General features: G+C 35.8%; 3 protein-coding genes across 4 annotated transcripts; 1 reads left to right on the top strand and 2 right to left on the bottom strand.

The window, feature by feature from the left end:
• The first annotated feature begins 4478 nt into the window (after positions 1 to 4478).
• Positions 4479 to 9726, top strand: LOC144571984 (squalene monooxygenase SE1-like). The gene is made up of 8 exons (XM_078321377.1): positions 4479 to 5014; positions 5999 to 6110; positions 6737 to 6911; positions 7609 to 7786; positions 8072 to 8290; positions 8690 to 8965; positions 9062 to 9340; positions 9596 to 9726. Exons 1-8 carry the CDS (start codon positions 4784 to 4786, stop codon positions 9698 to 9700), a joined length of 1575 nt encoding a protein of 524 aa, XP_078177503.1. The 5' UTR covers positions 4479 to 4783; the 3' UTR covers positions 9701 to 9726.
• A 1802-nt stretch (positions 9727 to 11528) lies between these two features.
• Positions 11529 to 12998, bottom strand: LOC144571976 (branched-chain-amino-acid aminotransferase 2, chloroplastic-like). Its single transcript, XM_078321371.1, has 5 exons — positions 12870 to 12998; positions 12469 to 12783; positions 12282 to 12377; positions 11997 to 12127; positions 11529 to 11903 (listed from the first exon to the last, which is right to left on the bottom strand). Exons 2-5 carry the CDS (start codon positions 12568 to 12570, stop codon positions 11789 to 11791), a joined length of 444 nt encoding a protein of 147 aa, XP_078177497.1. The 5' UTR covers positions 12571 to 12783; positions 12870 to 12998; the 3' UTR covers positions 11529 to 11788.
• Positions 12999 to 23083: 10085 nt separating this feature from the next.
• On the bottom strand, positions 23084 to 26482 carry LOC144571965 (branched-chain-amino-acid aminotransferase 3, chloroplastic-like). 2 transcript variants are annotated; one of them, XR_013517618.1, is made up of 10 exons: positions 26131 to 26482; positions 25843 to 25925; positions 25088 to 25262; positions 24694 to 24873; positions 24421 to 24552; positions 24236 to 24334; positions 24023 to 24138; positions 23835 to 23926; positions 23553 to 23665; positions 23084 to 23459 (listed from the first exon to the last, which is right to left on the bottom strand). XR_013517618.1 is itself a non-coding variant. In XM_078321361.1 (10 exons), exons 1-10 carry the CDS (start codon positions 26185 to 26187, stop codon positions 23345 to 23347), a joined length of 1167 nt encoding a protein of 388 aa, XP_078177487.1. In that variant the 5' UTR covers positions 26188 to 26477; the 3' UTR covers positions 23084 to 23344. The 2 variants fall into 2 exon arrangements, 1 of the variants encoding a protein (XP_078177487.1); XM_078321361.1 differs by having other exon boundaries at positions 23835 to 23930; positions 24022 to 24138; positions 26131 to 26477.
• Positions 26483 to 26706: the final 224 nt, after the last annotated feature.

The following is a 26706-nucleotide window of genomic DNA, read 5'->3' as shown; positions in this document are numbered from 1 at the left end:
GAATTTGCAAAAGAAATAATAATAATTATGGATCGGACTCAATGAGTTTGATCCATAAAGGAGTTGATTTTCTGCTGCACAAAACGCTCTGTAACCATTGATTTTCTATAGATACAGAGGGTTTGGTGCCACAGACAATCAACCAATTAGTAAATGGATCGTGAACAGTGATTCTGATCCATAAATGAATTGATTTTTTGCGGTACAAAACCCTTTGTATCGGTAGAAAATCGATGATTACAAAGGGTTTTGTGCTGCAAAAAATCAACAACTTTATGGATCGGAATCATTGTTCACAATAAAATATAATTAAAAGAAAATTCTTTATAAAATTATCTAAACAATTCTTTTAAAAAAAATTTATACAATACAATATAATCCAAAAATCTTTCACTATTTGATTTCATAAAAAGTTACAATAAATAACTAACATTAATAACGCATAATGTATATTATAAATCAAACTAAAAATTTAATAATATAGACTATATAGTAAACACTATGAATAGAGAAGAATAACTTATTAACAATTTAGCATGAAAGTGAAATTAACCCATTTGAATTTAACATAAAAGTGAATTTAACATGTATCTTTCTTTTTATTGGGCACCTTATTTTATTTTCTACTATATTTGACCTTTCCATTGTCAAGATGGAAATGGGAAAAAGGTTCGAAAGGCCTTTCAAATACCCACTTTGTTTGATTCAGAAATCAAAGCGTCTAATTTGAAATGAAGCAGCCGGCTGCTATTCTTATTTCTAAATTTTACTTATAAGCTCTTCAAATTTATTATATTATTTAGAACAGAGCTAGGGTGTGTTGTGCTCACTAAACTTTAAAATCAATTACATTGACTTCAAATGAGACAAACCCAAACTGTTGAAACCGATCTACTTAACGAGTGATGTGTGTACATGCAAAATTTTAAATTTTTTGAATAGATTTAGTACAAAATTAAGCAGTAAAAAAATATGAATTTGTACATGCAAAAAATAAAGTTTTATAATTTATTTTAATGCAATCATTTTTCATCAATTTGTGACCGCTTGACTATGTACTAAATAAATTCAAAATTTTCAAAATTTTGCATTTATATGCATCAATCTTGAAATAGATCAATTTCAACAGTTTGGATTGGTCTCGTTTGAAATTAATTTAATAGATTTTGGAGTTATGCTCACTAAAATTTTTGGTGAGCAGAACACATCCTAACTTTGCTCTATTATTTTTAGGGAGCTAGCTAATACATATATAAGAAAAAGTTAATGAAATTTACATATATCTAGTAAACAAATTTTTAAAATTTTGGAGGTGACTTAGCACCTCCAACATCAATTAAGATCCGTCTCTGCTACCTTCCTGTGTTTTATGGAACACTTTGAATGTATGCAGGAATGAATCTCATAATTTAATTTTTTTATTATGCATGCTAAAATTTAATTGAACTGTCTTTTTTTTTAATTTTTTTAATATAACTCAGTTTCTTATAAAATATCAAATATTTACGTGTAGCATAGTGATTAAAATTGCTAATTGTGATTGTAATAAAACTTGAATTCAAAAGCCACCTAAATATGGAAACGCGATACTCTGCGGAGGTTTTACCTGCGGAGCTGTGCGGTGGTTTTGATCTGGTCCTTTCGTTTCGAATCAGACGGGCTGGATTAAAGGTTCACCAAATTTTGATTTTTTTTAAAATTCGAGCAAAATCTAATCTGGTCCGTCCGATTCGAAACGAACGGACAAGATCAAAATCACCGCACAGCTCCGCAGGTAAAACCTCCGCAGAGGATGTGCTTCCCCTAAATATGTGCATAAAATACAGCATGTTAAAAATATCCCTTTTCAAATTCAACATATCATCAAGTTTAAAATTCAATCAATAAGATCATTAGAGAACTGACATTGTCGAAACATCTGTTTCCAAATCATTTATTTGACACACAAATGTGATGTAACTCGTTTCAAACCTTTGTAACAGTTGTTCCTTTATAATTAGTAATTAATTAGCTCATTATGAATTTATGATAGTTGCTTAAAATAGATTTTATTATGGCATTTGGCAGCCAATGGATTCCAAATTTTTTTTATAAACTATAATTAAAAAAATAGACTGAAATGACAATTTGTTTCTTATAGTTTTTGTAAAAAAAATAAAAATTATTTTAGTTTTATAAAAATCGTTTTTTAATTATGGTTTATAAAAAAAATTGAGAGATTCCGGCAGTTGCGTTAAACCGTGTGCTGGACTCTGCCGTTGGATTTCCTTCCAAAAGCAATGCTGCGTTGGAGCCTTGGAGGTGACCTTTGTATTCTAGCGCAGACAAAATATCAAATTAACGAATCTTATTTATTTATTTATTTTTTTGATGAAAAGCCCTTAGGCATAAAATCAACGAATCCCTACTCCCAATTTACATCTCTGTTTCCACGTGAAATCGCAGATCTGCTGTTATTATTTACGAATGATATGAATCTGTTATTCTGTTGTTATTGCAAGTGTTCAAATATTTTTCTGTACGAATCTCAACAGAATAATTTTTTTATGTACGAATTTCAACGGTTAGGATCGGAATAACAGGTTCCTCTTATTCTAACAACAGATTTGTTCCCTGCGTAAGGACTATAATATCTTTGACTTGACTGTAGCAGTGTTGAACAAACAAGTATAGCTGTATTTCTCAAGAGTGGTAGGTTAAGATTTTTATTATCTTATAAATATTTAATATATCAGTCTTCTCTCATACAGTCAAGTCAAGGAGGTAGGACTTAGAAACTAAACATTTTTTTATTTTTTTATTACTAGTATCATTTCCGTGCGTTGCAACGAAATATATTATAAGAGAAAAAAAATCTCATACAAAATGACATATTTTTATAAAAAATAGACTAATAAAAAATAATTATTCAACAATAAAAGAATATGCCGATGTATTCTCATACAAATAAAAGGTGCAAGAGATGCATGTAGATATTTGAATTCTGACGAGGAGAAACAAGAAAACAAAGAAAAAAAATCGCTAAAAGCCAGATAACTTGTTATCAAATATCATGATATGTATAGAAATTTTTCTTGATAATATTTCTAGATTTTTAAAGGCAATAGCTATAGAAATATAGAAGAGAAATAAGGAATGAAAGAAATAAGGAAACATAATTATATCGCTAAATTGGAGAGGAAGAAAATAAGGAATGAATGAAATAAGGAAACATATTATATTGCTAAATTTCGGAGTTTATTTAATTTTAATTGTAATGCATCATGTGGCGGTACGTGTGGCGGGTATATTTTTAGTTAAATTTAGACTTCTACACATTATTCAGATGCATTTAATAAAAAAAGACAGATTATGTAATTGAATGGTTGAGATTAAATCTGAAATTTCAACTTTCAATCGTAGTCGTTGGTGGATCGGACACCCAACGTGCTTAATAATAGAATGAAGATATATAAAAATGACCATCTATATGTGAATACATTAGTAATTTTTCGAAGTGTTATTTAAAAATTATTCGGGACAAATTTGTCTTCTGATGCTAACAATTTTTTATAATTTAAAATATCACGATTCTTTCAATCAAATCAATATAATTTAATTGCTTGTCTTAAAAGAAAGTAGATGAGGAAACTTGGTTTCTTCCGTAGAAATAGCTTGCACAGGTCTTTAAGCAATAATTTACTGGAATGAATGAAATTTACGTTAAAAAATCACTCTATGTCTCTATCACGAAAAGTTGGCATCGAATAAACAAAACACGGGGATTTGAAACATGAATATATAAAACTTTATGGACATATCTAAAAAAGTACCAACATTATTCTAGAAACGTCGGCGAGGACCGAGGCTGAGCTGTTCCGCAATTCCAGTGTCAGGTCCGCGAGTGCGTATCCTCTGAGATATCTCATATTTTGCGTGACCGACGTGTCCGGTGCCTATTCGGAGGTGACGTAGGGGCCAGTATTATTTTTGCTTTCAGATTCGCACAGAACGTATTGTAACGGTTGAGATTTTCCAAAAAGTGACGCAAGAGGATGCGAATTCCAGGTCCGCGCCGTGTCTTGGAATCCAAATTTCGACACTTCTTTGAATCCACTCATGTAGTAAAGTCCTGACAAGTGGGCCTCCCAATAGGAGTAGAATCGTACAAAATCATGAAAAACATGACGGCATCTCAGTACCATTCCCTAAAGTAACTCAAATTTTGAGTTTAGATCTGGACCGTTCGATCTCCTCTGGCACGAACTGAACGGGTTCCTGTGTTTTCCACCCCGGCCCGGATTGGCCCGGAATTTGATCAGATGGTCCAGATCTAAACTCGAATTTTGTGTTACTTTAGGGATTAGCCCAGTACATTATATCGGATGCTTTGCCAGTTGCCGGGCAATCAGGCATGCCCCATGCACTTTTGCTACAGAGAATCCCTAAAGGCCCCACCTCCTGAAATAATATCGGTTCCCGACACTGTTGGCTCACTTGGCTGTAGCGAGATAATCATTCTTCAACATGCAGCTCAGCAGGCAGCAGCTGGTAACTCTGGGGCATCATTAAAGATCGCCACATATTTCGACTCATGGAAAGTTCACAGAAAATAAAATAGCGTTTCAGCTTTTTTCCATATATATACTGACGTGTCAGGTTCCTTCCCTAACAAACGGTGCTCAGTGCCAGCGAGGAAGAGAGAGAAACTTGAAAGAAAGACAGCTCTGCAACCTAATCACGCACAAGAAAGAGCAGGGGAGAGGGAGAGGGAGAGGGAGAGGGAGAGAGAGGAGGTTTTTTGATGGAGAGCGATTACCTCTTCGGAGCGATAGTCGCGTCGCTTCTGGCAGTAATCTTTCTCTTACGATCAAGGGTGAAGAAGACGAGAACCGCCGGTGAGGCTACCGGAGCTCCGCTCGAAAGTGCATTGGAGGCGGAGGCGGTGGGAGATGGTAGCTCAGGCGAAGGCCCTGATATCATCGTCGTCGGAGCTGGGGTGGCGGGGTCTGCGCTCGCCTATACACTTGCTAAAGTTAGATATCTATTCTTGTTTTGCTCTAAATCGTAGATTTATTAATCGATTAGACTCTTGGCGCAAGCTTATTGGTGCTTCGATTAAACTTTCTAACTGTTTTTTATATCTATTTTTTTTTTTTTGGAGATGATTTCTTCCACCCAATTGGTGGTCCCTTTACAATCTATCAACACACTAAAGGAGTGGAATATTCTTTGGCGACCTTTGATCTAAATACATTTTCCATAAATGCAAATCCCTTTCTCGTGCTATCAGCTATGACTGGTGGGACTTGACTACTGAGATTTTTGATTCAAGCCCACCATTTTGGAAAAAACCCTTTTGCTTATCATTGTTTTCTGTAATTTGTGGCGATAGGCCCTTTTTCCTTGATAATTTAAAATACTTTTTCCAGGTGATTACGAAACTTCACAATAAGTAAAAAGGAAATCAGAACTTTTACTTTGACCTGTTTTTCTTAAATATCTTTCTTTTTCATGGATCTGGTTCCGTTCTGGGTTTCTACCTTCTAGTATTTTCTCATCCTTTTCTCGTGAAAAATTGGTTGTCTTTTTCCTGGAGCAGCAATTTTCTAAAATTAAAGTAAAAGGAAATTGATACTTTGATTCCTTCATGTAAAAGTTAATGTGAACTACAGTGAACTTAAAGAAGCTTATGAGGATAGACAGAGACACGCAGAGGCGAATCTAGCCTATATGAATGGGGTCAATTGACCCCATTCATTTTCAATTTTTTTTTATACTTAAACCTTATTTTTAATATATTTGAAGATAAAATATTATGGATAGTGTGAAATTGATCCCAGTATAATTTTTTTATATATTTGATCTTTACACGGACATATTCTTTTTAATTAAATCTCCTAATTATTTTTAATACTTTCTGAACTTAACTCAGCAAAAGGGCACAAGAACAGATGCAACTATGTAAAGATGTATCTCTTATTTTATATATGTATTTTTTTTATTTGTGTATCTTTAGGATGGACGAAAGGTTCATGTCATAGAGAGAGATCTAACTGAGCCCGATCGAATTGTGGGTGAACTCCTTCAACCGGGTGGCTATCTTAGATTGGTTGAATTGGGTCTTCAAGGTGAGTATCAAACCATCTTTCCTTGTCAATGTTTCATATGGTTGGGTTGCTCCACATCTCCCTTAATTGAAAATTCAAATTTTAGTAAATGTTGTTTTCGTAGTTGTTAACTTTTAACCTTATTTGAATTGATTTGAGAAAATATTGTCAAGATCGTTGTAAAGAGATCGTTCCCCTTCTTTAATAATATCAACAGAAGAGTTTGAGTTTAACTTAAAATGTGTAAGATAATTTTAATATTTTTGAATTTATTTGTGGAGCACATGCAACTGTACAAGCTCCACAAACAGACAAATGGATTTTATTTTTTTTTGCCTCCCCCCCTCTGATCTAGTGTGTTGTACACACCGTAGCAAATATTTTGTAATCACTCATTGTTACTTAATTAGAAACAAAGCCAGGAAGTTTCACATACTTTAGTAAACTATGTGAAAAATCTTCGAGTGTCAGCATCATCTTTTATTTGCTTTACTCCTCAAGTTTGGAAATTCATATTCATCTCGTTGTCCTCTATTCATTAAAAATTAATCAGATATCCCAGTCAGCATGGATGTGTACGAGTCAGTTTGATGCCATACCTTCAATTAAGTACAAACTCATACTATTTGTTTAAATGATGACAACAGACTGTGTCGAAGAAATAGATGCACAGAGGGTACAAGGTTATGCACTGTTCAAGGATGGGAAGACTACAAAGCTACCGTACCCACTTGAAAAATTCCATTCTGATGTTGCGGGGAGGAGTTTCCATAACGGGCGCTTCATCCAACGCATGCGCGAGAAAGCCTCCTCTCTTCCCAAGTATACTCTTTGTTTTTCTTTCCTCCTGTTTTTGTATTACCCTTCTTTTCTAGTGGTGCTTAAGTGCTCAACAGAAGTTAAATTGACAATTTATCAGGTCAATTTGCAACCCTATGCAGCATAGTTGCAATTATTGAGGTTATGTGTATCAAATTAAGGGTAATTGTACATAAGGCGTAATTTTTTTTGGTTTATTTGAATAATTAGGCTTACCCTCGTGTCTTGTCAAATGTCATATATAACATTTCCATTGGCTTTCCTGGCTTCTATTATGAAGTTATTGATGTCTAATCAGTTATAAATTTAGTAATTTTGATCTTGAAATTGAACATTTTAGGTTCTTATCTGGTTTGAAGGGAGCTAAATTATTCCTAGAAATTCAGAAAGGCATATAATTAAACTATATTGTTGTATTAACTTCTTGTTGAAACATATTTTTCAAGTAATTTTAATTTTAAGTAGTGAGGAGAGATAGCATGATTACAAAATAGATTCAAAGTTGAGGCTAAGTTCGTATTGTGGAGTGTCTAGTTGAAATATCGGTGCCTTGGTCAATGTCACAGTTTATAACACAACTTTAAAATGTTCAAAATTGGAAATCCTTTTTCATGCACAGGCTGCTTGACGATTGTTTTAAAGCAGTTAAGTTCTGACTGTTTTCATTCACAAAATAATGCTTTAAATTTCTATTTTGAAGTGTTCAACTGGAACAAGGGACAGTGACAACATTACTGGAAGAAAATGGAACAGTTAAGGGTGTTATTTATAAGACAAAATCAAATGGAGAGGAATTGCTGAAGAAGGCATATGCCCCTCTTACGATCGTTTGTGATGGGTGCTTTTCCAACCTCCGGCGTGCTCTGTGCTTCTCTAAGGTAAAATTTTCGTTCCTTTTGTTTTTTGCATTTTGGTTTGATTTATATTATTTTGGGGTTTCAGTATTATATTAGTCTATAATCATGTTTTTGTGTAATTTTGGACTGAAAAATAGGGCTCTTTTCGAATCCCCTGTATTTTTTTTTTGAGATTTGAGAACATGTTGAGAGGTTCAATTGCTATTTTATTAGTAACTGCTGTTGTGGTTTGTGAAAGTAATTTCTTTCATTTGAAGATAGTATGCTGTAATTTGTTTTTTTTTTGTTTTGTTTTAATTTTTAAAGGTTGATGTGCCCTCGTGTTTTGTGGGGCTGGTTCTGGAGAACTGTAAGCTGCCATTCCCGAATCACGGGCATGTGATCTTAGCGGATCCTTCACCCATTTTATTTTACCCGATAAGCAGCACCGAGGTGCGCTGCTTGGTTGATGTGCCTGGACAGAAGGTGCCCTCCATTGCGAATGGAGAAATGGCTAATTACCTTAAAACTGTCGTAGCACCTCAGGTATAATACTAATTTCACTTCACAACAGTATTACTTTTCCCCATTTTAGTTCTTTAGTTTAATGCCTTCTTAGGTGTTACTTGAGGCAAACTTGGAAGTAATAGACACCTAATTAAATAATGTCTTATAAAATGTTCTCATATTCTTGGTCGGACAAAATAGTTTAATGGATGCTACTATTTGCAAACCTATGTAGTGGTTGAAAAGATGATTTATTTTGATATCGAAACATAGTAAGGTATTTCGTGTGCAAACGGTATAGTATCTCAAGTGTTGAGGCATAATAAAGTATTTAGTTTCCTAATCACAAATGAGAGCTTATTAGTGGTAGAATGAGAAAAAATAGGACCCCTGACAGTACATGCTTACAAGTTTTTTTATTTTTGTTTTTGTTTGCAGCTGCCTGAAGAATTATATGTATCATTTATAGCAGCAATTGAGAAAGGAAACACAAGGACCCACCCAAACCGTAGCATGCCAGCGGCTCCGCACCCAACACCTGGGGCCCTCCTCATGGGAGATGCCTTCAACATGCGGCATCCCCTGACAGGTGGGGGCATGACCGTTGCCCTTTCTGACATTGTTGTTCTCCGCAATCTTCTCAAGCCTCTGCGCAACCTCCATGACGCATCATCTCTCTGCAATTACCTTGAGTCTTTCTACACCCTCAGAAAGGTGATTCATACTCTATTCATTTTGCTCTCATACTTGATTAAAATTATAAAACTAAATATGAGATTCTAAACTTGATGTATTCTGGATTTTTAACAGCCTGTTGCTTCGACAATAAACACACTTGCTGGGGCACTGTACAAGGTGTTCAGTGCATCCCCAGACAAGGCACGCAATGAGATGCGTCAAGCATGCTTTGACTATCTTAGCCTGGGTGGGGTGTGCTCAGCGGGGCCCATTTCTCTCCTCTCAGGCCTCAACCCTCGCCCACTCAGCCTAGTCGCTCACTTCTTTGCTGTTGCAATTTATGGTGTTGGCCGCCTCCTTGTCCCCTTCCCTTCCGTCAACCGCATGTGGATTGGTGCCCGCTTAATCTCTGTGAGTTCAATCTTTTCCAAAATAAAAATTACAAATGTTATGAAGTTTTTGTCTAGGTATCTGCCAGTGCCGTTATACTTTCTTTTCAAAGACTTGACAGTAAAAAGTTACTGCTGGCTATAAATCGATGCAGTTTTTTTTTGTTTTTTGAAATTCATCTATTTCTACAAAAATAGATCTCTGGTTTGAATATTAAGTTCGCATCTTATACCGAGGCCTAACTAATTTGGTACTATCTATTTGTACATTTTTCAGGGTGCATGTGGCATAATATTCCCAATAATAAAGGCAGAAGGAGTTAGGCAAATGTTCTTCCCAGCTATGGTTCCAGCTTATTACCGTGCCCCTCCTGCTAAGTGAGAAGAAATGATCCGGAAAAAAAAGAAGAGTATAACTGTCTGGGTTGACGACTTGACATACATCTCTCTTTATTGAGCAATACTAATTTGTTGTTTGGTCTTTTTGAATGCAAGATCAAATCTGTGCCGTTGTTACTGCATTTCAGTGTTCAATATGTAAATACTTGCTGAGCAATCTTAAGCTTACCTGTTGTTTAGTTGACTCCGAATAAGCATTTTTTCTAAGTCTATGGATATTAGTATCTTAGTATGTGCTATAAGTAAAAAATGAATCATTTGCCTTTAGAAACTGACTAATTAGTAGATTGAATTTTTTTTACATATATTTACATTTTTTTTTTTTTAATAGAGAGTATTTTATTCAATAGTTTCTGAGAAGCATTGCTTGGTATTGTCCGAGCGGACCTTGCCTTGGCCTAATGCGTTTTAAACTTTTAATAGAAAAGAAAATAATTTGGATAAATTTGTGAATTCTGAAATTTAGAGGGGTGTTTATAATATTATTAACTTAAAGAAACAAGACTTAATTTTGTGTGTTTTAGGGGTATACACGAAATTCTTCCTATCATAGCAATTTCGTGTATAACCTGGAAAATCTGAAACTCTCCAACTTACTCGGAGAATGATAAGAGTTCTTGTGTGGGGTTTTGGTTTGGTTGGTTGGGTGGGTAGGTGGGTGGGTTGTTGGGGTCTGGGGGGGCAAAAATAATAAAATTAAGGTGTCATGAACTATTGAATTTAACCATAATTTGGATAAATAGAACATTATATAGCCCGATTAATTACTAAGCCCAGCTAGAACGCCCATATGTGATTATTGTCTTGTTTGGGGCTTTTGTTTATTGCCACCAAACTATGCAGCGGATCACGTTCTTGGTTGGATCTTTCATTATGCAGCATAATATAGAAACGTTAATTATTCACAATAATGTTACATTTTCGTATAGTTTTTTTTTTTTTCCAAATTCAATTTTTCTTTCATTAGATGTAAAGCTTGTACCAATGTAGAGTGAATGGTTGGAATTTAATGTGTTAGATTCGGTATCAATTAAAACATTCTCTACGTTTAGATTGCACAAATCTAACGTTTGATTTATCATATTCAGCATTTGGACACCATGGTTTGTTATACCTGAAATCCACTAATTAAATTAAGGATTTAACCATTTATAGGGAGCGAAATGCTCGGGGTTTAAGTTAGACAATGATTTTGTTCCAATTAAAATTCTTAATTCTAGGTTTTTCCTCACGAGATATATATAAATTTTGTGCCAGTAAAAGGTACGGAGGATTACTATATACTGTATTCAATAAGCTGGTTATATCTGATATCAGTATATGCGGATCGGGCATTGACAGCATCAAATGAAAAATATCATAATTATTTTTTTAGTCTTGACACCATTTCCTTCTGGTTGCAACCAGCTACTCTGTCAATAGATTACAAAATGATGCTAAATGGACTCTTATACCAGTAAGTCTTCCCAAATAATTTGTGTAAGAATTTTGGATGGATTTAAAATCATTAGCTTTTGGTACTAGAACAGTGAAGGTCAATTGGTGTATCCCTATATTTTAACTAGTTTTTGTTTGTAACTCCATAATTTATATATATTAGAAATTCCATCATTGGTTATCTCTGCCCATTTAATTAGTATACCCTTCTTTCTTTTTAATTTAGCCTTTCCTTCATTATTTTTTGTTTTCTTATGCACTGGTCCTCCATCAATCGGTTTTCAAATGGTTCAGTATTACATGAATTTGATCAGAATCACATACCTTTTTAAATTTTGTAACCGTTATCAGTTGTCGCGATTGTCAAATAAAAATGGTTGTCAATATATCTTTTCCCATTCAAAAATTAGAACAAGAGTTCATAAAATATGGACATATACAGAATATGAAAAAGAAAGGGAAACATTTTAACCCCCATTCTAATTTCTAATAGCAAACACATATTTGCTATATATATATGTGTGTGTGTGTGTGTGAATAGAATCCCTCTTTACTGGCTAGCTTATTGAAAGTAAAAATTTTCCTAACTGCCCAGTTGGAAATTGCACATCGACAGTTCGACCCTTGGAAACTATCAATCGATTTTTACAGTCCAGCCATTTTTATCTTCCACAAGTCTCATTTGGATAGAAGTAAGAGCTGTGTATAGTTTCTTCGACACAGTCTCTTCTCCAATTCTGTATCTATACCTGAAGTAGAGAAATAGTATGCATGTAACATCTTTATTTTTAAACTTATACACAGTTAAAAAAGAAAACAAAATTTTTCGAGGCAAATTTTACCTATGGCCTTGGTAAGTGATGCTGGAGAAAGCCTTGATGCTGGAGACTGGGGAAACCACGACAGCAGTTCCTGTGCAAAAAACTTCGTCGGCTTCTCTCAGATCGTCAATTGAAACGAGCCTTTCAGAAACCTGTTTGTGAAGAAGAAAAATAGGGTATCTATGACCAATTGGTATAGATTTTTTTTTTGAGACAAAAATGGGGATCAAGGCTTTCAATTTTAAATATACACAAGAAATCCACAAAAGAAGACGGTAGATGTAAATTGATGTTGTATTTGCTAACCTGGTAACAAATATTTTGAGCTAATTCCATGATACTTTTGCGAGTGATTCCCGGAAGAATTGTTCCGTTTGTGCCTGGTGTCGAGATTACACCATCCTAGATAAAAGAATTAATTTATATTTTAGATTAAAATAATATTATGAAAACAAATATATCATTACTAATGTCTACAAAAATATAAAATAACCTTGACAATAAAAAGATTGCATGAAGAGGCCTCCTCTAGGTATCTTTTATTGACTGAATCAAGATAAAGCACATCTGAGAAACCTTTGCTCTTTGCTCTCATCTGTACCTTCAACACCTGCCCCCAATTATTCAAATTTTTTATACAACAAACTGAAGAGATAATTCAAGTATATATGATATTTTTTACAGAAAGTACACAATACAATGCTTGCTGGTGCATAATTGGCAATTGCTTTTACATCTCCGGTCCCACCCGAGTGCTGGATCGGTGGAATTCATCCTCAATTAAAAAGTTGATCGGTACCATTCCCTCCTGTAGAAATACAATATAATCTTAATAAACATGTTACCTGAATTTTCAGAACATAACCAGAAATTATTCTAAAAATGTATACATACTTTGAAATAGGTTCCTACAGGTGCTGCATAGACCAAGAACATATATTCTGGCGCCGGGGCCAATCCCAGTATTGCTCCACTCCCCATTAACAGTGGTCTGATATAAAGGGAACCTTTTCCTGGAGGAGGTATCTGCCAAATAATAAAAAATAAATTTGATTAATTTACTTAAAAAAACATTTCTAATGAATTTAATGTTATTTTTTTTGTTTTCCTTTTTATAATTTGTTGCACTTACCCAATGCTTGTTTGCTAAAACAGTCTGTTTGACAGCATCAAGAAATTGATCAACAGATGGGGCGGCCATGCACATCCTTTCGGCACCTATTTGCATTCTTTTTGCATTCTCTTCTGGTCTGAAGAGAAGGAATCCGCTCCCTTTTGCTCCTCTATAAGCTTTTAGACCTTCAAATAGACCTTTTTTTCAAAGAAAAATGAATGAAATATGTATATATTAGAATATGTAATTTATTATATTTAACTATTATTACATTGAATATTAGCGTTCTTTGAGGAAATACAATATTTTAATTTGATGACCAAGTCCATTAGTCTTTACATTATTGCAAAAAGATACTTAAATTTATGGTCTAGAAATAAGAAGGAAAAAAAATAGAGGAATGAGGCACCAACCTGACCGTAATTAAGGACACCTGACGAAGGGCTGAGCTCGATGTTGCCGTAGCGGCTGAGCTTGCCGTGCGTAAAGTTATCATCTCTCGAACATTTCATCACGTACATGTAGTCAGTTTGCGTGAGAGCGAATCCTAGATTTTCCCAATCCATTTCCCCATATGAATTAATTCACTTATCATTTATTTCTTTTTTTCAGTCATTGCTGAAAACTCTAATGTTTTGGTGCAAAACTTTAGAAATTTCTCATAATAACTTTAGAAATTCTCATAATATTCTCATAATAAATTACCAAGTTGAAAATTCTCTACATAATACAGAAAGTTCATTAGCATTTATATGGAATTATTTATTAGTAGTAGTTTGATTATATCCTTCTGTGTGAAATTTCTTATTAGTAGTCCCTCCAAAACTGCAGGAATTTGAAACTGGGACAATTATTTGGAGGGTAGCGAGTTGTTGACTAGTGTCAAATAGAGTTGCAAAAATCCAAATGAAGAGGAATTAAACAATTGATTTTGGGACAGTAAAATTAGAAATATTTGTCACTACAAAAAATTAGTGACAGCTACATTACATACTGAGATTCCTCTGTAACTGTCACGCTAAAGCAAGTAAGCAACCCAGGAGGAATCCAAATTCAACTTTACCACAACACATGTAAAATCAATCATGTAAATTTAAAAAGGACCGCAGAAAAAAAAGAAGGAAAAAAAAGATAGCACCATACCTATCTGAATCCAACCTAACCGCTTCTTGCAAAGAGGATACAGATCTTGATGTCAAATATGATGAGCTGCCTCCTAATTGCTACTATGCAAACAAAAATGATAAAAGGAAATGAATTTGAGCCAATACTGATCTGTCTCATACGTACTCTCATTTCAATTTAATTAGATTAATTATACATATCAGTTATCGTCTTATTGTGCAGCGAGACTGGATCTCAACTACAGGTGAGAACGAATCAAATCGTATCTCTCAAAGAAAGGAATTAATTTGGTGGAAATTGAGAAAACGAAAGGACGGAACATAGAACGGAATAGAGCGAAATTCAGGAAATCTGATTATTCATTTCATAAAATCTGTTCGATGAATACACTAGCCTTATATAGGCGATTACAAGGAAACAAGAATAACAAAAAATGGTTGAGTAAATCCTTCTCTTGATTTCTCGTTTATCAGCTCACTCTTCATCCTTCAACGCTACTGATTGAATCTAACGATTGCTTCCTTCTAACGGAACTGTTGCTTCTGTTTAGGTGGGTCCCTATTTTCAGTCTCTACTTCCTTTAACGGCTGGAATCCACTTAACAGAGAGAACCGTTTCCCTTCTTCTTCTTCTTCTCTTTAATTCCAATGGCCATTCCCAATTCAATTTTATTTTGCTGCACACCTCCCCCCTTAAACAAATTTATGTCCTCATGAATAAATGCAGGGAATTTCTGAGCGACATCTTCATAATATTCCCAGGTAGCATCTGTTGGGGTTTCGCGGGGTGCTGTAACCAAAAATCCGTTTAGGCTTAAGTTGCGGAATGACCGTAGAACAAAAATTTCTACGGCCAACTTAAGCTCAGGATTAAACGGGGTATGTCAGGAAACTTTCCAAGGCGGTCCACCTTCAGTATTCCTTTGGCATCAAAACCCAATTTAATCCTTTTACAGATCTACTCCATGATTGATTTCTAAAACTTTAATCTACTTACCAATTAAATAGATTAATATAACATATTTATACCTTGTTTCCAAATCACAGTTGGAATGCAGACCGAGCGAGTAGAGCCTCACCAGGGAAGGAATCGACTCGGAGTATCACACGTGTGATACCTCTATCGGTTATCCACCAGGACTAATCGGAGAGCGGTTTATTTCTTCTGCCAGAAATACCGTAAACCGCGGAATTCTGCAAAAACACTATTCACGGGAAAAAGACGAAAACCCGTAAACACGAATTTTCGGTTGCTCAGTTTCATCAATATGCAAAACTGACATTCCGCGAAATTCGGTAAAACACTATTCATCGATCCCGTAAATATACCTCACAACAACTCGAAAGATTATACGTCAACTACGTATAACTTTCTTTTCTCAACCGAAACACTATTTGGGAGAGAAACCGAGAAAGAGAGAAAATACCGATCCGTTTCGACACGAAACGGTATGAGTGAATTAGCAAATTTCTCTCTACCCCTCCACCCCTATTTATAGGGTTTAGGGTCGATTGCCAAAAGACCAAAATGCCCTCCAAGTTCGGCCTATTTACAAGATATGCCATTGAATGGATAAGGATGACATGTCATGTGGATAAGATCGATGACGTGTCATCTGGATAGGATCGATGACATGTCATGCGGATAAGCACGAATCTGAAAAGACCCGAATGCCCTCGGCCCGAATACAAATAATATTCGTATAATTATTCTGAACAATTATATATATTTTTCTTGCGGTTGTTGTTTCGGTAATTTATACAATGTGTCCTGCACATTTATAAATTAACCGGTTAACTTTTATACAACGTGTCACACACGTTTATAAATTAACCAATGTTTTTGCTTGTTATTTTTACATAACATTTATAATTTAATTATAACACGTATAATTAATTATAACCATCTTACTATTGATCATAACCAATTTATAATCAATCACAATAAGATTCTCCGATTAACTCCTATATGGTGTGACCCAATAGGATCTGTGTTATGTTGGTAAACAGAGTTAAAACTGTTTTAACTTCTATAATCATGAGCGGCATCTGGCAACACATCATGACCATCCAATTACACAGATGATGCTGTACAGTACAATATCACGATCCAGTAAACAATTTACTTGTGTCTGTTCTTCTGTCTCATAGCTATCAGATTAGTTTCAAGGTAGATGTGTGTCATCCTTGCTAACTGAATCTTTTCTTGATCTTGAGCAGATTATCAAATATAATTACTCTTGTAATTATACCGCTAGCAGATAATCTTACTCTATCAAGGGGCCCAGTGATGCTATAGCTCGTATAGAGATACGAGGGACAAATAGTATTCTTGGTAAACCATCACTACCTCAGCTAAGCCATGTATACCGAAGAGCTACCGTTATAACTGCATTTTACCGACAGCGTTTGATAACAATCACACACATATACATTCTTAGTAGGAAAGATGAATACCTCATACTGTAGAACTTGACACTGAATGAAAACATAAATGACACGGACACAATTCTATTTAATGTTTCATTCGGGTTCTCTCAAATACCATGTTCCTAGAACATGTATCTATGTGATTAAAATGACATCTCGTGTTAGGTGGTTTGTAAAACTTAACCATCTTTTAATCCACATACTAACCTTATCGCGGTAATTAGTGTTTCTGCTAATTACCTTGGTCAGTGACTTTTTAAGAGTATATATTATCTATATTATGGAGTTTCACAATTTCAGTCATGAACTCGAAATGATCCATAAATTCAATAATACTCAAGGCAACAAAATGATATTCATCATCCAATTCATGAACAAAGCTTTATGATAAATTATCGTATTATTGACTTCTAGATTATTACACTAACAGCATCATCACGAGATTGGTTTTGCCACTTCACTAAAATTTGTGCTGTTGCAGCATTTCCTCGTTTAACCATTCGCCTCGCCAAAATCAATTCCGGCACTTGAGTCACAATCACCTCTGGTCCCATCACTGGCAACTTAGGAGAAGGTATCTGATTCTCTCCAATCCTTGCCTTTAGTTGTGAAACATGAAATACTGGGTGGATTTGCGAATTAGGTGGTAGATTCAGTTTGTAAGCCACAGTACCAATTCGTTGTAGCACCTCAAAAGGACCGTAATACTTCGAATTTAGCTTTTGATTCCCCCTTCCAGCTACTGTTATCTGACGATATGGTTGCAGTTTGAGATAAACCCAATCCCCTTTCTCGAATTTCCTTTCGCTCCTATGCTTATCATCGTGCCTCTTCATTCTTTCTTGTGCCTTCACCAAATTGGCTTTTAGTTGAACAAGGGCAGCTTGGCGATCTCGTAGGAATACGTTGACAGAATCCACTTGACTCTTTGGTGTGCTGCCTAACCCAAGCTGAGGAGGTGAATACCCATATAAAGCTTCAAAAGGTGAAGTTTTTATGGCACTGTGATACGTTGAGTTATACCACCATTCTGTCAGGGATAAGTAACTCGACCATTTCTTTTGTTTGTCATACACCATAGCTCGTAAATAAGATTCTAAGCACTGATTCACCTTCTCGGTTTGGCCATCGGACTGAGGGTGATATGCGGTGCTCATATTGAGCTTGACCTCCAAGATGGCCATCAGTTCTTGCCAAAACCGACTTGTGAAGATGGGGTCACGATCTGATACAATATCAGTGGGAAGTCCATGCAACTTGTACACTTGGTCAACAAAGGATTTGGCAACAGTAGATGTTGTGTAAGGGTGTGACAAGGCAATGAAGTGTGAGTATTTGGTTAGGCGGTCAACTACCACCATTATAACCTCATATCCTTTTGGCTTAGGCAAGCCCGTTATAAAATCCATTCCGATACTACTCCAGGACTCCTTAGGTATGGGTAATGGCTGCAACAGTCCAGCTGGGGCTGAGAAATCAGGTTTGTTTAGTTGGCAGTTATCACAGTACCTTATGAACTGATGCACTGATTCTTTCAAATTCGGCCAGCAAAATTGTTTTTTAATTCTCTGGTATGTTGCAGTAATTCCAGAGTGCCCCCTAATAGTAGAATCATGCATTGCCTTCAGGATTGAATTTCTCCACTGGCCATGATCACCCAAACATACCCGACCTTTGTAAAATAGCACTCCTTGATGTTCTGAGAGATGGTGAGTTGCATCTACCCCTTCAGTATCATTTAATTTCTTCTTTAACCCTTCAATCCATTCATCCTCCGAGTAACTCTCTTTGATTTCTTGAACCCATTTAGGAGTCAGCTCACTCACAGCTAGTACTTCCCTTTCTTCACTTTCTGTTCTCCAAATTGCCCCTCTCTTCTAGATAAAGCATCTGCTACCTTATTTTCAATGCCCTTTTTGTATTCAATCTTGTACTTCAGGCCCAACAACTTGCTTAATCCCTTATGCTGCATATGTGTATTTATTCTTTGCTCAAGAAGGTATTTTAGGCTGATCTGATCTGTTTTAATAACGAATTCGCCCCCCAATAGATAATGTCTCCATCTTGAGACAGCTATGAAAAGAGCTAATAGTTCTTTCTCGTAGGTTGAAAGGCTTTGGTTTCTAACCCCTAATTTCTTGCTTAGAAAGGCTATCGGTCTGTGGCATTGCATAAGAACTGCTCCTATACCCCCTTGGCTTGCATTTGTCTCTATGACAAAGGGCTGATTAAAGTCGGGTAATTTCAAAACTGGAGCCTTCACCATTGCTTGCTTCAATTGATCAAATGCTTGTTGAGCTTCTTGGTTCCAATGGAAAGCATCTTTCTTGAGCAATTCAGTAAGTGGTTTTGAAATAATGCCATAATGTTTGATAAATTTCCGGTAGTAGCCAGTAAGTCCAAGGAAACCCCTCAAACTCTTGATATTTCTAGGTATAGGCCACTTAGTCATTGCCTCCACCTTGGTTGAATCAGTGGCAACACCTTCTCTGGATATGACATGCCCGAGGTATTGGATCTGATGCACACCAAATTCACACTTCGATTTCTTCACAAACAGCTTGTGCTCTTCTAGGGTTTGTAATGCTAGCTTGAGATGTTTAATATGCGAATCCAAGTCCCTGCTATACACTAGAATATCATCAAAGAAAACTACAATAAATTTTCTGAGAAAAGGTTTGAATGTACTGTTCATAAGCTGCTGGAAGGTGGCTGGTGCGTTTGTGAGGCCAAACGGCATGACCCGAAATTCATAGAGCCCTTCATGAGTACTAAATGTTGTTTTCTGAACATCTTCTTCAGCCATTAGAATTTGGTGGTAGCCCGAACGTAAATCCAGCTTAGAGAAATAATGGGCTCCATGTAGTTCATCCAGCAGGTCTTCTATTATTGGAATAGGAAATTTATTCTTCACTGTGTCCTCATTTAACCTCCTATAATCGATACACATTCGCCATGACCCATCTTTCTTCTTAACCAGCAACACAGGTGACGAATATGGACTGGTGCTCGGTTAGATGAGAGAATTCTGAAGCAACTCTTGTACTATCTTCTCAATCTCTAGCTTCTGATAATAAGAGAAACGATAGGGTCTTTGGCTAAAGGGTTTAGAACATGATTTGAGTTCAATTCTGTGGTCTACAGTTCTTTTAGGAGGCAATGATTTAGGCTCTTCGAATACAGATCTGAACTCTTGCAATAGAGAGCTGATTTAAGGTTCTAGGTTTGGCTCTTTGTCCCCTTGGTTATCAGCCCCTTCCTCCAATATAAAAATCTCTGCATACATGACAGAATTTCCCTTCTTAGCCTCCTTCTCCACATCCATTTCTTCCTCACAGAATTGTATCTCAGCTCTTTCTTTCTCAGTGGTCAATTGGATCTCACTGCCATTCAGATTTATAGCCATCATCCCTTCACCTAAATTCATCCTAATAGTACCAAGACTAGAAATCCAATCAACCCCCAAGATAATGTCATACCCCTGTACTTCCAAAACTCTCAAATTAGATTCAAAAGGATGCCCTTGCAAGGTGAACACTACCCCTCGACACACAGTTTTCGATATAGATCTTGGGCCAGTAGCAACCTTCACATACAATGGTTTTATGGGTGCTGTTGGAAGATTTAATGCTTGCACTAAGTTTGGATGTATGAATGAATGGGAAGCACCCGTATCAATCAAGGCTAAAATAGGTATATCTTTTATGGAGCCTTTGTATTTCAAGGTTTGGTTGCTTGAGAAGTTATTAATGCTGTTCAAGGTAATGATGTACCCTTCTGCCACTTCCTCTTCACTTCCTTCATTGTTCACTACAGGTTCCCTCTCTTCTTGAAATTCTCTTTGTTGCTCATCCTCCTCTTCATCGCCATCCATGGCATGTATTCCTTTATTACATTTATGCCCTTGGTGCCACTTTTCTTCACACTTATAACACAGCCCCAACTTCCTTTTTTGATCAAGACTCATGCTTGTTTGAGGGTTTACAGTTGGAAATTTGAATCTAGGCTCTTCATTCCACCTCCTGTTTTGGTTGTCAAGTGTTCTGTTGTTCTTGAGTACTGGGTTGTTTTGAGGTTTGTAGTTGACTGAAGCTTGAGTTTTGAGAAAAGGCACTTTCTTGTCAGAGGTTCCCATGACCACCTCTAATTCTAAGGCAATATCCATTGCAGCTTCTAATGTTTGGGGTTTGAACAAGTTTATGGTGTTTTGTAACTCTTCTCTCAACCCACCAATGAAATTCCACACAAAAAAATTCTCATGCTTAATACCGGTATCAGCCAACAACCTAGATTTGGCTCTCTCAAATTCTTGGATGTACTCTTCTACTGAACCGGTCTGATGAGTCTTCCTGAATTGTACTATCGGGTTACCAGCAGCTCTGGTTTTAAATCTCACAAATACCTTTTCTACTAACACAGGCCAAGATGGGTTTGGGTGTTCAACCCGATAACAACTAAACCATTCCTTTGCTACTCCCACAAAATTCATAGTAGCCATGCGGGATTTGTAATCTTCAGGTATTTGGTAAGCCTCAAAGTAAAATTTACATTCCTCCAACCAATCTACTGGGTTCTTCCCATCAAAACTTGGGAAATCGATACGAGGTAGAAATACCTTTTGAGAGCCAGAATTGCGATCATGACCCTCCCTTCTGGTTTCTTGCCTGTCAGGAGACACACTCCTATTTCGATGGTGGTCTCTGTGCATGTCAGAGTTGCTACCCTCCTCTCGCTGTTTTCCCGCGATGGCATCAGCTAGCATTTTTGTAATTGCCGCAAATCGGGCATCTAACCCTTCCTCCAACTGATTGAACCTCTCATCTTGGGCCTGGATGGAAGTTTGGGTGTCTCTCGCAACCTGAGAGATCCTCTCATTGATTGCAACAACATCTAGCTGGTAATCTTCCTCAGGGGGGTCATTTCTCCTTGACTTCGCCATTTCTTGCAATTCTTGATAGCTCGAACTGCTACTTCCCTGCTGATGGAAACCTGGCTCTGATACCAAAACTGCAGCGAGACTGGATCTCAACTACAGGTGAAAACGAATCAAATCGTATCTCTCAAAGAAAGGAATTAATTTGGTGGAAATTGAGAAAACGAAAGGACGGAACATAGATCATAATAGAGCGAAATTCAGGAAATCTGATTATTCATTTCATAAAATCTGTTCAATGAATACACTAGCCTTATATAGGTGATTACAAGGAAACAAGAATAACAGAAAACGGTTGAGTAAATCCTTCTCTTGATTTCTCGTTTATCAGCTCACTCTTCATCCTTCAACGCTATTGATTGAATCTAACGATTGCTTCCTTCTAACGGAACTGTTGCTTCTGTTTAGGTGGGTCCCTATTTTCAGTCTCTACTTCCTTTAACGGCTGGAATCCACTTAACAGAGAGAACCGTTTCCCTTCTTCTTCTTCTCTTTAATTCCAACGGCCATTCCCAATTCAATTTTATTTTGCTGCATATTGAGATGGTATGAACAAGCACATGAAACTAATGCAAAAATTGTGTAATTAATTTGTTAAAACGTACCTTTAAACCATTAAGCAACTGTGAATCAACAAAGCTGAGAACTTTTCTTAGCATCATGCTTTTAATTGGGATATTTTAAAGAGAAGAAGAGACTAAAGAGAGGAATTCAGAGCAGGGATGGAAGGTGATGAAATACAAAAGATTGCATCGCTCCTAATAGAAGTTGGTAGCTTCCCAATTTTATTTTTGTCAAGAATAGAATTCAATTCAAGATCGAATGTGGTCAATTAATAGATGTTGCAAATGAGTAGATGAAATAAAAGAAGAAAGAGAAGGAGAGACGGCTCTTCTCTTGAAGGCTAGCTTGTAAGTTGTAACAAAACTAGAAGACTAGAGATAAAAGGAGAGAAAGGGAGAAGAAGTTATAAGGAGAGTGAGAAAAGCGCAGCTCATGCTCTTTCTTACTCCCCCACGTCATCAAGGATAACTAACGGCTGCCTCTCTGTTCTCTCTCTGGACATGGTTTCCGATTAAATGATTGGATCGAAGAATAATCACCTCTCTCACTCTGCAACTACGTGCTGACTTAATGTACTGGCTAAATATTGTTAAAAAATAATTGGTCATCATTACATATTTAGTAAATTATAATAATTATTGAATATGTATATGAACAAACAGTGAGGGCTTACGGTCAGGGGCGGATGTAGGATTTCGGTCAGGAGTAGACACAAATTACTAATAATAGAGAGTTGTCCCTTTGCAGGTGTTATATCTGATCAAGAGTTGCGTGATAGTGGCAACGATGGCCACGATGAGAGGCTGGAAGAAGCTTGGGAAAGCCGTTTTCAGGCACAACGTACCTGCGGTGTGCCAGTGCGAGTACAGGAATTTGATCAGGAATCATATACCTTTTTCAATTTTGTAACCGTTATCAATTGTCACTATTAATTGTCAAATAAAAATGGTTGTCAATATATCCTTTCCCATTCAAAAATTAGAACAAGAGTTCATAAAATATGGACACATGCAGAATATGAAAAAGAAAGGGAAACAATTTAACCCCCATTCTAATTTCTAATAGCAAACACATATTTGCTGTATATATATATATATGTCCATCTGAATAGAATCCCTCTTTACTGGCTAGCTTATTGAAAGTAAAATTTTTCCTAACTGCCCAGTTGGAAATTGCACATCGACAATTTGACCCTCGGAAAATATCAATCGATTTTTACAGTCCAGCCATTTTTATCTTCCACAAGTCCCATTTGGATAGAAGTAAGAGCTGTGTATAGTTTCTTCGACACAGTCTGTTCTCCAATTCTGTATCTATACCTGAAGTAGAGAAATAGTATGCATGTAACATCTTTATTTTTAAACTTATACACAGTTAAAAAAGAAAACAAAATTTTTCGAGGCAAATTTTACCTATGGCCTTGGTAAGTAATGCTGGAGACGGGGGAAACCACGACAGCAGTTCCTGTGCAAAAAACTTCATCCGCTTCTTTCAGATCGTCAATTGATACGAGCCTTTCAGAAACCTGTTTGTGAAGAAGAAAAAGAGGGTATTTATGACCAATTGGTGTAGATTTTCAAAAAACCTATTAAATTTTAAATAATCAGTTTACTTTTATCTCTTTCAATTTCTAATATACACAAGAAATCCACAAAAGAAGATGGTAGATGTATATTGATGTTGTATTTGCTAACCTGGTAACCAATATTTTGAGCTAATTCCACGATACTTTTGCGAGTGATTCCTGGAAGAATTGTTCCGTTTGTGCCTGGTGTCGAGATTACACCATCCTAGATAAAAGAATTAATTTACATTTTAGATTAAAATAATATTATGAAAACAAATATATCTTTACTAATGTCTACAAAAATATAAAATAACCTTGACAATAAAAAGATTGCAAGAAGAGGCCTCCTCTAGGTATCTTTTATTGACTGAATCAAGATAAAGCACATCTGAGAAACCTTTGCTCTTTGCTCTCATCTGTGCCTTCAACACCTGACCCCAATTATTCAAATTTTTTATACAACAAACTGAAGAGATAATTCAAGTATATATGATATTTTTTGCAGAAAGTACACAATACAATACTTACTGGTGCATAATTGGCAATTGCTTTTACATCTCCGGTACCACCCGGACAGGCTCGGTGGGTTTCATCCTCAATTAACAAGTTGATCGGTGCCATTCCCTCCTGTAGAAATACAATATAATCTTAATAAACATGTTACCAGAATGTTTAGAACATAACCAGAAATTATTCTAAAAATTTATACATACTTTGAAATAGGTTCCTACAGGTGCTGCATAGACCAAGAACATATATTCTGGCGCTGGGGCCAATCCCAGTATTGCTCCGCTCCCCATTAACAGTGGTCTGACATAAAGGGAACCTTTTCCTGGAGGAGGTATCTGCCAGAAAAAAAAATATATATATATATATATTGACTTGATGGTTCTTAATATCACCTAATGATTAATTTACTTAAAAACATTTCTAATGAATTTAATGTTATTTTTTTTGTTTTCCTTTTTATAATTTGTTGCGCTTACCCAACGTTTGTTTGCTAAAACAGTCTGTTTGACAGCATCAAGAAATTGATCAACAGATGGGGCGGGCATGCACATCCTTTCGGCACCTATTTGCATTCTTTTTGCATTCTCTTCTGGTCTAAAGAGAAGGAATCCGCTCCCTTTTGCTCCTCTATAAGCTTTTAGACCTTCAAATAGACCCTTTTTTTGAAAGAAAAATGAATGAAATATGTATATTAGAATATGTAATTTTATTATATTTAACTATTATTACATCGAATATTAGCGTTCTTTGAGGAAATACAATATTTTAATTTGATGACCAAGTCCATTAGTCTTTACATTATTGCAAAACGATACTTAAATTTATGGTCTGAAAAAAGAAGAAAAAAAAATAGAGGAATGAGGAACCAACCTGACCGTAATTGAGGACACCTGATGAAGGGCTGAGCTCAATGTTGCCGTAGCGGCTGAGCTTGCCGTGTGTAAAGTTATCATCTTGCGAGCATTTCATCTCGTACATGTAGTCGGTTTGCGTGAGAGCGAATCCTAGATTGTCCCAATCCATTTCCCCATTTTCTTCATCACTCCTGCTCATAATAATTCAGGGGATGAATTAATTCACTTATAATTTTTTTTTTTCAGTCATTGCTGAAAACTCTAATGTTTTGGTTCAAAACTTTAGAAATTCTCATAATATTCTCATAATAAATTACCAAGTTGAAAATTCTCTACATACTACAGAAAATTAATTAGCATTTATATGGAATTGTTTATTAGTAGTAGTTTGATTATATACTTTTGTGTGAAATTTCTTATTAGTAGTCCCTCCAAAACTGCAGGAATTTGAAACTGGGACAATTATTTGGAGGGTAGCGAGTTGTTGACTAGCTAGTGTCAAATACAGTTGCAAAAATCCAAATGAAGAGCAATTAATTAAGCATTTGATCGATTGTGGATCACTAAAATTAGAAATATTTGTCACTACAAAAAATTAGTGACAGCTACATTACATACTGAGATTCCTCTGTAACTGTCGCGCTAAAGCAACTCTATTATAACAAGGAAACCAAATTCAACTTTACCACAACACATGTAAAATCAATCATGTAAATTAAAAAAGGACGTACGGCAGAAAAAAAAAGAAAAGAAAAGAAGATAGCATCATACCTATCCGAATCCAACCTCACGTCTTCTTGCAAAGAGGATACAGACTTTGATGTCAAATATGATGAGCTGCCTCCTAATTGCAACTATGCAAAACAAAAAATGATAAAAGAAAATGAATTTGAGCCAATATTGATCTGTTTTAATTTCATAATTTTAAGAGTTTTTTACAAAAAAAAATTGAAATGTAATTAGATTAATTATACATATCAGTTATTGTCTTATCGAGATGGTATGAACAAGCACATGAAACTAATGCAAAAATTGTGTAATTAATTTGTTAAAACGTACCTTTAAACCATTAAGCAACTGTGAATCAACAAAGCTGAGAACTTTTCTTAGCATCATGCTTTCAATTGGGATATTTAAAAGAGAAGAAGAGAGAGGAATTCAGAGCAGGGATGGAAAGTGATGAAATAGAAAAGATTGTATCGCTCTCCTAATAGAAGTTGGTAGCTCCCCAATTTTATTTTAGTGAAGAATTGAATTGAGATAAAGATCCAATGTGGTGAATTAATAGATTGATAAAGATGAATGAGTTGGAAATGAGTAGATTAAATTAAAGAAGAAAGAGAAGGAGAGACGACTCTTCTCTTGAAGGCTGGCTTGTAACAAAACTAGAAGACTATAGATGAGTAAGACAAGACAAAAAATGAAGAGAAAGGGAGAGAAAGAGAGAAGAAGTAATAAGGAGAGTGAGAAAAGCGCAGCTCATGCTCTTTCTAACTCTCCCACGTTATCAAGGATAACTAACGGCTGCCTCTCTGCTCTGCTCTGCTCTTTGGACACGGTCTTCCATTAAATGATTGGATCGAAGAATCATCTCTCTCTCTCCAACTACGTGCTGACGTAATGTACTGGCTAAAT

Source organism: Carex rostrata, chromosome 2, assembly GCF_964058835.1.
Source record: "Carex rostrata chromosome 2, lpCarRost1.2, whole genome shotgun sequence".
In the NCBI taxonomy this organism is placed as follows: domain Eukaryota; kingdom Viridiplantae; phylum Streptophyta; class Magnoliopsida; order Poales; family Cyperaceae; genus Carex; species Carex rostrata.
Note: the sequence above shows the minus strand (reverse complement) of the source record. Positions and strands in the feature narration are given on the sequence as shown.

Coding starts and splice junctions, on each gene's coding strand:
- LOC144571984 (XM_078321377.1), top strand. CDS start 4,784: ATGGAGAGCGATTACCTCTTCGGAGCGATAGTCGCGTCGCTTCTGGCA. Junction 6,912..7,608: donor AAAGCCTCCTCTCTTCCCAA/GTATACTCTTTG, acceptor TCTATTTTGAAG/TGTTCAACTGGAACAAGGGA. Junction 8,291..8,689: donor AAACTGTCGTAGCACCTCAG/GTATAATACTAA, acceptor TTTTGTTTGCAG/CTGCCTGAAGAATTATATGT.
- LOC144571976 (XM_078321371.1), bottom strand. CDS start 12,570: ATGAGAGCAAAGAGCAAAGGTTTCTCAGATGTGCTTTATCTTGATTCA. Junction 12,378..12,468: donor GCAATCTTTTTATTGTCAAG/GTTATTTTATAT, acceptor TCTTTTATCTAG/GATGGTGTAATCTCGACACC. Junction 11,904..11,996: donor ATCACTTACCAAGGCCATAG/GTAAAATTTGCC, acceptor TCTCTACTTCAG/GTATAGATACAGAATTGGAG.
- LOC144571965 (XM_078321361.1), bottom strand. CDS start 26,187: ATGATGCTAAGAAAAGTTCTCAGCTTTGTTGATTCACAGTTGCTTAAT. Junction 24,139..24,235: donor CAATTGCCAATTATGCACCA/GTAAGTATTGTA, acceptor AATTGGGGTCAG/GTGTTGAAGGCACAGATGAG. Junction 23,460..23,552: donor ATTACTTACCAAGGCCATAG/GTAAAATTTGCC, acceptor TCTCTACTTCAG/GTATAGATACAGAATTGGAG.